At 42.0% G+C, this 10,673-nt stretch overlaps 1 protein-coding gene across 3 annotated transcripts; it reads right to left on the bottom strand.

Moving 5' to 3' along the window:
* Nucleotides 1-2,020: 2,020 nt before the first annotated feature.
* LOC141112603 (uncharacterized) lies at nt 2,021-10,004 on the bottom strand. 3 transcript variants are annotated; one of them, XM_073605560.1, is made up of 2 exons: nt 9,472-10,004; nt 2,021-8,899 (listed from the first exon to the last, which is right to left on the bottom strand). In XM_073605560.1, exon 2 carries the CDS (start codon nt 4,065-4,067, stop codon nt 2,706-2,708), a length of 1,362 nt encoding a protein of 453 aa, XP_073461661.1. In that variant the 5' UTR covers nt 4,068-8,899; nt 9,472-10,004; the 3' UTR covers nt 2,021-2,705. The 3 variants fall into 3 exon arrangements, with proteins under 3 accessions (XP_073461661.1, XP_073461660.1, XP_073461662.1); XM_073605559.1 differs by having other exon boundaries at nt 2,021-4,308; XM_073605561.1 differs by lacking the exon at nt 9,472-10,004 and having other exon boundaries at nt 2,021-4,308; nt 8,843-8,860.
* Between the last annotated feature and the right edge of the window lie 669 nt (nt 10,005-10,673).

The raw sequence follows: 10,673 nt of genomic DNA, 5'->3' as shown, positions 1-10,673 counted from the left end.
GAACCACAACATTCAGCAATCCCTGTGGGGGCATGGCTACTTCTTGCAGGTCTTTGAGAGTATTTTTTTTACACTTAAAACCCAATGAATAAAATCTCATAAGCTTTAACAGGAAAACAATTCATATAATTAATAGGTACTGCTCTTAGGTAAGGCTAGGCTGCTGCCTCCCCTAGGGGCTCCACTAGTGAAGCACCACACAGAAAAGTGTGTATATATATATATATATATATATATATATATATATATATATGCAGGGGTGGGTGGCGCTGCCTGCCACTTGAAGAGTAACCCCCAGTGTTGACTAACCATGTAAAAGTGCAAGTGCTAATTGAACCACAGTGTATGTGCACTAATATTTATGCGCACAGGTAGGAAAACAATTCATATACACTATATTGTCAAAATTATTGGGACGCCTGCTTTTACACACATGAACTTTAATGGCATCCCAGTCTTAGTCCGTAGGGTTCAATATTGAGTTGGCCCATCCCTTGCAGCTATAACAGGTGTAACTCTTCTGGGAAGGCTGTCCACAAGGTTTAGGAGTGTGTCTATGGGAATGTTTGACCATTCTTCCAGAAGCACTTGTGAGGTCAGGCACTGAAGTTGAATGAGAAGGCTTGGCTCAGTGTATATGAGCTGTTTTTTACAGATTTTTGTGTCCTGTCGCAGTGTACCCACATAGTAAAAAACACCTGTCCCACATATGTCCCAGTAAAATTATCTGTCCAAGTGAACATCTGCACACACCTGTCTGTGATCACCTGCCACATCTGTCGAAGTGATCATCTGCCACATCTGTCCATGACCATCTGCCGCATCTGTCCATGACCATCTACCACATCTGTCCATGATCATCTGAACACATCTATCCGTGATCATCTGCCACATCTGTCCTTGATCACCTGTGCACATCTAGCGCACATCTGTCCATGATCAACTGCCACATCTGTCCGTGATCATCTGCCACATCTGTCCATGATCATCTGCGCACATCTGGTGCACATTTCTGTGATCATCTGCACACATCTGTCCGTGACCATCTGGCACACATCTCACTGTGATCATCTGCCACATCTATCCATGTTCATCTGCGCACATCTGTCCATGATCATCTGCACACATTTGCCCGTGATCATCTGCCACATCTGTCCATGATCATCTGGCGCACATCTGTCCGAGATCATCTGCCATATCTGGCCATTTTTTCGGGAGCAGTGATTTTAATAATGCTTAAAGTGAAACAATAAAAGTGAAATATTCCTTTAAATTTCGTACCTGGGGGGTGTCTATAGTATGCCAGCAAAGTGGCACATGTTTCCCGTGTTTTGAACAGTCCCTGCACAAAATGACATTTCTAAAGGAAAAAAGTCATTTAAAATTACTCGCAGCTATAATGAATTGTCAGTCCCGGCAATACAGATGAAAGAAGTCATTGAAAAAAATGGCATGGGATCCCCCCAGTCCATTACCAGTCCCGTTGGGTCTGGCATGAATATTAAGGGGAACCCCAAACCAAAATTAAAAAAAATAATTGCGTAGGGGTCCCCCCAAATTCCATACCAGGCCCTTCAGGTCTGGTATGGATATTAAGGGGAACCCCGCACCAAAATAAAAAAAAATGGTGTGGGGGTCCCCCCAAAAATCCATACCAGGCCCTTATCCAAGCACGCAACCTGGCAGGCCGCAGGAAAAGAGGGGGGGACGAGAGAGCGCCACATGCCACGCCACGGTCGCTTTTTTACATTCGACTCAAACATCAGGATCATCCCTATTCCAGAGTATGTCAAACAAGAGTAACGGGGAACTCTCTCCATCAGACTCAGATAGCGCGTATGAGCCAGTCGAAAGCAGTTGCTCTGAAATGGAAACTGAGGAGGACAGAATCCTAACATAGAGGCTCTGGAGCCTTCAAAAATGTGATAGGTAGTCAGGAAATAAAATGTGTAATGTATGCCTTTAGAATGCCTGAAGGTGCTACTTCAATGTTGGGCCTCTGTATGTGGCCGGGCTGTTAGGGGGCTAACGATCTTCTTCTAGGAGCAAGTGAACCTCTTCTCTAACATATCTGCCTAGAGTGTTCTTTCAAACCCAAATCAGGCCCGGAGACCATTCCAGTGAGAAAATAATGACACAACAGTCAAATGTCTGGAATGTTCTGCTTTTTACTTCCGTAGACAATCACTTATATAATCAAAACGACATCACAAAAAAAGTTCAACCCTTTCATTAATATACAGACATTACGTATACATCAGATGATTAAAAACCACCTAAAAATGAGACATGATTTCTTCATACAGAAACTATAAACAAGCGAAAACCTTCATGCGTCATTTCGGGGAAATCATGTTATTTACAAGGATTTGAAACTAACTTTTGATAGACGTCATATATACATATTATTCTAAGATGGATACATATTCTTATAGCTAAAATGGTGGACAGCAAGCTAAAATATCCTTACAATCCCCTCTTTGATCACACATGTATATATATATATATGTATGATCTCACTTCCTTATCATGGCGATATTCTCAGCTTGCTTCTGATGATACATACTGAGATAAGTTTTATTGGGAGATGAGGGATCTGAAATGCGAGTGGCTCTATTAATAAGGCACATAATAAGCTTGTACACAAGATAAAGGAAAAGGAAAAAGAACACGACAATAATTAAAATTATGGCAATATCCCTTATCTAAGAGAATATCCCTCCAAATCCAAAATCAACATTTCCAAAAGGACTCCAGGTCTGGGCTATGTTGCGAGCCTCTTGTTGCAGCTTGGCCACCTCTTTTCTATGCTGAGCTATCACATCATAATAATCTGGTACCTCTATACTGGTATTGTGTACCCAAGTACAACATTCATAATCCTCAGTCATTTCACATAATCCTGTAAGGGCTGAACTCATGCTCTCAATGGCTAAATCATGCAATTCTAGTTGTTTTCTAATAGCCCTAGTTTCAACATTAAGTTTAGAAATGTCATCAGAATTCTTTTCCATCATCTCATCAATATTTCCCGAATAATTATTTAACCTTTTCATCAAATCTATTCCCCATCCTGTCCAGGAAGGGAACCATGCCCAGGCCATATCCTTCTCAAGGAATAACTCTCTCTTGTTACGATGTTTCAATGGATACCTTGGGTGTATACTAGCTTCAAGTAAATGACTCCCATCACTATCACCTATCACCCCCATTATGGGCACCAGTGAGGCCAGATAACACCAGCCTTGGACCTCTTGTGGAATCCAGGGATAACAAGTCTTTCCACAACAAACATAAATGTGGTTACCAAACGAGAAGGGCGTATTCACAGCAGTCTCTTGATCTACTGCTGTAACTGCTGCTAAAACCTGAAACAAATACTGTACAGATTTACTACTTTCATCTTCAGAGGCAAGAATCTTTTCAAAATCAGCCCGTACTCTGACCTCATCGTGGTGTGTTTGATATAGAGAACAAAACTTCCCACTAGGGGCATAGCAATTAGAAATGTTCAAAACCGATTGACTACAGATACGAGCATTTCTAGTAGAATTCCCTAAATTAAAACACCAGGTAGGATTATGACTTCTATTGATGATGTGAAAGGAAATGGTGTCATTAGTTCTTCTGCTGACATTCAGAAGGTCAGGGAGAATCTCTTCTCTCAACAGGGGAGTAATATTTAAAGGTATAGCCATTAGGGGTATCCTAACAGTGCTAGGGTGCAGTTTACTACAGATCCAACATTTTTGAAATCCTGATTTCCGAGCATAAGCATATTTAAATTTTAACAAAAGCATTTTATCAGCAAAATTATCTTCAATGTCTCTCTTATTTCTAACTTGTATCACTGTAATGTTCTTCTGTGTATATGTATTACCACAAACACTTTTAATCGCACCCAAATCTTCAGGGTGGTAGATACAGTTAGTGATGATCCAAATGGGCGGGAACACCATCAGGGTGATCAGGAACAGGAGGCAGAATGCCTTGCCAGAAGTCTGTGGTGGAATAAGCAAGGTCATCTTCTCTGGCCGGACCTGCTTTTCCAGGAACTTCTCCTTCATCTGCTTGGACTTCTGCTTGAGGGCCTCCTGTATTTAAGATCTCCTTCCTGCTCTTGGGGCTTTGGACAACCTTTTTCACTCGGCTGGCATGGATCCAGGATTGGCAATTCTCCACCAGGATAGCCGTTCTAGTCACTGCAATCACCGTAGTAGGAGGTCCAAAAGGATATTCCTGTTTCTTGCTTCTATTCAACTGTTGGACCACCACCGTGTCTCCTACTTTAAAAGGGTGGGTAGGTTCCTGTGAAGAAAAAGGAGAGGTGCGAGCAACATTTCTCTCAACTGTATCCAAAGTTTTAATTAGTTTCCTCACATACTCTGACTGTACTAGATCCAAATCCCCCTGCTCTATCATAAGAGGTGCTCTGGCCCAGGGAGTAGGAAAGGGACGGCCCATCAACACTTCAAAAGGAGAGTAGCCTGTAGTTTTGGAGGGAGTACTTCTTATCTCTGCCAAAACCGCTGGGAGAACCCTCTTCCAATGGACAAAGGTTCCTCCTGTGGCCTTCCTTATTTTATCTTTCACGGTCCTATTTACCCTTTCCACTATCCGTGAACTTTGGGGATGATATGGAATGTGAAACTTCCATTCTATTTGGAGTGCATGTACCAAGTCCTGACATACTTTTGAGGTGAATGCAGGACCTCTGTCTGAGTTTATCTGAAGTGGACATCCCCATCGAGGAATAATTTCCTGTGTGAGAATTTTCACTACTGTTTGTGCGTCTTCCTTTGTAGTTACAAAAATTTCAACCCATCTCGAAAACATGTCCAAGACCACCAAAAAATATTCCTGTCTTTTCCCTAACTTGGGCATGTGTGTGAAATCAACTTGTAGGTGGGTGAAAGGTGTACTGGGATATATCAAATGTTCGTGTTTCGCTTTGTTTGGGTTATTTGGGTTGTTCCTAATGCAAGTAATGCACCTGGACACGTAATCCCTTGTCAACAAAGGGAGATCTGAAATGTAAAAATCCTTGCCTAGTAACTCACAAGTTGCCTTCCAGCCTCTGTGACCTATTCCATGATACTGGGCAATAAAAAGTGATGCACTTGCCATTGGAATACATACCTTCCCCTCTTTGCACAAAAGTCCTGTTTTTGGATCTATTTGTGCACCTACTTTTTCCCAATCTCTCATGTCGGCCTCTGAGGCATAATCTTGTAGGTCAGACAGTACATGGTCAAAACAAGAAAGTTCAGGCTGTAACATTGGCATTTGGATTTGAGCTGGTTGAGAGATAGCTGCTTTTCTGGCTGCTGAATCAGCTAGAGCATTTCCTCAAGCTACTTCTGTTTGTTGGCCTGTATGTGCTCTGCAATGTATTATGGCAAGAGTTCTGGGCAACTGAATAGCTTTTAACAATGACTCTACTAGAGAGGAATGAGAGATGCTTTTTCCATCAGCTGCAATAAAGCCACGCCTACTCCATATGACGCCGAAATTATATACCACGCCATACCCATATTTGGAGTCAGTGTAAATGTTCACATCTTGACCCTCAAACATTTGGCATGCCCTGGTGAGAGCAATCAATTCCGCAGCTTGTGCTGACTGATATGGGATAGGTTTGGCCTCAAGTATAACATCTGGAAGTTGCACAACCGCATATCCTGCATGATATGTGTGATCATTTGGCCTAGAACAAGATCCATCCACATACACATTTTGCACATTTGGCAAAGCAGTAGGGGACAAGTCAGGTCTGGGAGATGTGTCTTGGTGGATGAGGTTGGTGCAGTCATGTTGTGGCACAACTTCATCCTGCTCTCCTTTAAATCCTAGCAGTGCATTTAAAATTGGAGCTGGGCCTGCATTAGGGGAAGCATATTTGATATGCAGTTTTGGATTTGACAACAGTATCACCTCATAGCCGCTCAACCTCTGGGCGGACAAATGTTGCGTATGTATATTTCTCAGTAATGTGGACACATTATGAGTAGTATACAAAGTAGTATCATGGCCCAAAGTGAAAGTTGCAGCCATGTCAACCAACATAGCACAAGACGCTAAAGCTCTGAAACATACGGGCATGCCCTGAACTGGTACTGGTACCACCTTTGAAAAAAAAGCAACAGGGCGAAGCTTGCTTCCATGCTCCTGAGCGAGGACACCTGCCATCGTTGTACAATTTTCCCTGGCATACAAATAAAACATCACATTATATTTAGGAAGGCCGAGTCCTGGAGCTGTTACCATAGCATTTTTCAAATACACAAAAGCATTACACATTTCATCTGTCCATTTAACACAGTCTGGCATATCTGAACCTGTGGCCTGTCTCAGGAGATTGTCATAGTAAGAGCAGTCAGGTATCCATTGGCGGCAGTAACCAATCATACCTAGGAAGGTGAGCATGTCCTTCCTGTTGAGTGGGCGGGGCAGACCCATCAGAGCCGTAACTCTTTTATGACTGACTCTTCTTTCTCCTTTTGTGAGAACAAACCCTAGATATTCAACTGTTTTCTGACACCATTGCAACTTTTTCTTTGACACTTTATGACCACTTTCAAAAAGACATTTCAAAAGATTTCTCCCATCCTCCAGGGCGGCCTCCATTGTCAAGCTGCAGAGTAGCAGATCATCCGCATACTGCAGCAAGACTGAACCATGTTCAGGTGTCCAAGCTCTAAGAGTGGTTTGGAGGACAATAGAATAGACAACAGGTGAGTCTATATAGCCCTGGGGCAATCTGCACCAGGTCAGCGTCCGATTTTTAAATCGGAAGGCAAAGAGTGGCTGTGTTTCCTTGTCCACAGGAATTGAAAAAAACGCATTTGAGAGGTCAATTACAGAAAAATACTCAGCATCGGATGGTATGGAGGTGAGCAATGATGGCACATCAGGCACTATTGGGGCAATTGGTACCACTAAGTTGTTTATGGCTCTAAGGTCCTGTACAAACCTGTAACTGCCATCCGGCTTTTTAACAGGATTGATAGGAGTGTTATAAGGAGAAATGATTTCTCTCAAAATACCTTTCTTCAAGAAATCTTCCACAATGGGCTCTATACCCTCTTCTTTTTCTCTGGATATGGGGTACTCTTTATGATACACAGGTAAAGCTCCTAGTTTCAAAGTGGCTTTATAGGGCGTACTGGGGGTGGTGCCTGAGGGGGAGTAGGTGCAGCCGGTGGCCCTGAATTTGTACACTCTCAGTCATACCAGGGGCATTGAGCTTTCCAATGTCCGGGGTCCCCACAATTAAAACACCCTGGTTTAGGTTGTCTCTGCTGGAAATCCCCTCTATCCTGTCCCCTTTTCTTATAAAAGTTTCCCCTTTGATTTCCTGGGAAATTATCCTGGTAATGTATCGGTGCTGGTGTCTGCTTGGGAATGTCAAAACACCCCGCTGCGTCTTTTTCAGTCAATTTTTTTTGAAAGTCAGTCATACTGCTTGTCGCCCAATCTGAAATCTGCTGTCTCACAACAAGGGCATATTTAGGGGCCAGGTTGCTAAGATAAGTCTGTATTAAAAGACTGTGCATTCCATCCTGAGTATTGAGTCAGGCATCTTGAGTCCAGACCTCCTGAAATCTTTTCCAAAATTCCAAAACTGACTCTGATGATTTCTGTTTGCAAGCTACTGCAGTAGAGAGTGACGACTTGTTTATGAAGACTCTCTTCATTTCCTTCTCTAGCTCTTCCCACATAAGGTTCCTTCCTTCAACAGTGTTTAGTGAATAAGCCTCTGCTTTGGTAGTGGGTGCCTCTAGGACATCTATGGTGGGCACTTTAGTCCAATCCCATGGGGAGGTAGTTCCCACCAAACTATCTATAATAATCCTTATATCTTCCTGTGTATAATTTCTACCCTTACAAGCTTTCTTTAAATAAGCTATTGCCCCCAAAGCTGATGTGGAAGGTTTGGGGCAATGTTTGACAATACGATTGATATCTTCAATATCGATACATTTTATCACCATTATGTCACCAACAGTCAGAAAAGGAAAGCTTTGCATTGCTAGCTGCGTAGCTACTTCCTATTTCTTTCTGTCAGCTGTTTGTTTTGAAACTGCGTGTTGTGCAATCTCACTCTCTGCAGCTTGTTTTAATTTCTGAGTTGTACTCCTGGTCTAAGCCGGATCCTCCCTAAAAGGTCCACGGGGCATCTTTATTTTATGTTCCCCCGCAGGTGTCTTTTCAGGTAACTCCTCATCCATTGTGGAGGAGGCAGCACCCATCGGCTGTTGCATTTGTGAAACTACAGGCAGTGGCTGATCTGATAGGACAGCAACCTGTGACTCTGGTAAGACCACAGGCAGTGCCTGACCCACCACTGCACCTTGCTGTGGAACGGATACAGAGGAAACAGATGCCTCTGCAGGTGACACTCTATTCTCAAATGGACGAACTGCTGCAATTGCAGCCAAAAACTCAATGTCCTCTTTTGAGAACGAGGGGTATATCTGTTTTGGTGCTCCCTTATTTGGCTGCAGTATATAAGGTGGAGGTGACGGAACAACTGGGGGATCAACTGAGGGAGCTACTGGGAGAGCTGATACACATGGAACTAAGGACAGGAAACCTAATTTAAGTCTCTTCTCACAAGCATGTAACCCCGGAGCTTCCTTGTCCCTTGGATTTGGACTTCTCTTTCTTATTTTCTTATCCGCTCTCTCATACCAGTAGGGGGCATACAATAACCAATTTTCCCCACCTTTCCTCATATATTCCTTATCCCATTGGGGGTCTCCCGTATAATATGGGAAAGCTTCCCTATCCCCTAAACAAAGTCCCTTGACCATGTCCATATGAAAAATGTCATTCTGACCCTGTCGGGGAAACGGGTCACTACTCCTCATGCCTTCAGTCCATCCCGCCAGATTATCTACCCAAGGGTTAATATACACATAATCAGTTCCACATATTCTGGCTACATAACATTTACATGTCTTTCCTACATCTGGAAGGGGAATCTTCTTCCCTGATGATTGACCCATAACAATACAGTGGTGAACGCCACCTCACCTCGCAGCGTCCGACAAAATCCACACAATACACGTACAGATTATCTTATCTTACTTTATATATATAAAAAATCTAAGCGATTAGCGATAGATAAGGTAAGCAAAGAGGTTTGGGTTTTTCCGGGACACTCTATCAGATATCTTTATAAAACTTCTTACAGTACTGTATTATATTACTTTGGGTTTCTCAGAACCCCTTGGACTAACTCAGAGTCCTTTGGACTAACTCAGAGTCCTTTCTTTTTAGAACTATCTCAGAGTTCCTTTGGACTACTCAGAGCCCTTTCTTCCGTTCCCCGAACGGACTTCTGCGAGATTCATACATTTACATAAATGTTTTTAACACTACACCTTCTGTTAACCCCATATAAGAAAACGGTCTTTTAAACTAAAGTCACGGTGAAAGAAATAATAATAATTAAATCAGACTCACCGGACTTTAGAAACTTGGATGATGATCTTGGATGATGATCATCTCATGAACAATGACCGTCCCACACGCTGCCACCAAAACTCTGTTAGGGGGCTAACGATCTTCTTCTAGGAGCAAGTGAACCTCTTCTCTAACATATCTGCCTAGAGTGTTCTTTCAAACCCAAATCAGGCCCGGAGACCATTCCAGTGAGAAAATAATGACACAACAGTCAAATGTCTGGAATGTTCTGCTTTTTACTTCCGTAGACAATCACTTATATAATCAAAACGACATCACAAAAAAAGTTCAACCCTTTCATTAATATACAGACATTACGTATACATCAGATGATTAAAAACCACCTAAAAATGAGACATGATTTCTTCATACAGAAACTATAAACAAGCGAAAACCTTCATGCGTCATTTCGGGGAAATCATGTTATTTACAAGGATTTGAAACTAACTTTTGATAGACGTCATATATACATATTATTCTAAGATGGATACATATTCTTATAGCTAAAATGGTGGACAGCAAGCTAAAATATCCTTACACGGGCTATGGAAAAGTCTCACATCGCCATACTCAGGAGGAGTAGCAGAATGTATTTTGGGGTGTAATTTATGCTATGTTCATGCTATGTGTTAGAAATATCTTATAATTTGACAATTTTTTGTAAAAAAAAAAAAAAGTTTTAATTTTCCTTCCTTTTTTTTTCCAAAAAAATGACATTTTCAAAATACTCATTGTGCCTCATAGTATATACATTAGTGTGTTTTCTTTCCAAAATGGGGTCATTTTGTGGGCGTTTCTATTCCCCTGTTGATCGAGGGCCTTCAAAAATGTGATTATGTCTAGAACACCTGACGGTGCTCCCTGCATGTTGGGCCTATGTATGTGGCCAGGCTGTGGAAACATCTCACACATGTGGTATCGCCATACTCAGGAGGAGTAGCAGAATATGTTTTGGGGTGTTATTGCAAGTTTACCGATGCCATGTGTGAGAACTGAGAAATAACTTGTTAATGGGACAATTTTGTGAGGAAAAAAAAAATCTTAATTTTCCAAAAAAAAAATTCAACTTCAAAAAACTCACTATGCCTCTTACTAAATACCTTGGAATTTCATCTTTACAAAAAGGGGTCATTTGGGGGGTATTTGTACTATCCTGACATTTTAGGGCCTCAAGAAATGAGCTAGGCATTCAGTACATCAGG

The sequence above is a fragment of the Aquarana catesbeiana genome, linkage group LG11 (genome assembly GCF_042186555.1).
Source record: "Aquarana catesbeiana isolate 2022-GZ linkage group LG11, ASM4218655v1, whole genome shotgun sequence".
Classification (NCBI taxonomy): Eukaryota; Metazoa; Chordata; class Amphibia; order Anura; family Ranidae; genus Aquarana; species Aquarana catesbeiana.
This window is presented reverse-complemented; position numbering and strand designations above follow the sequence as displayed.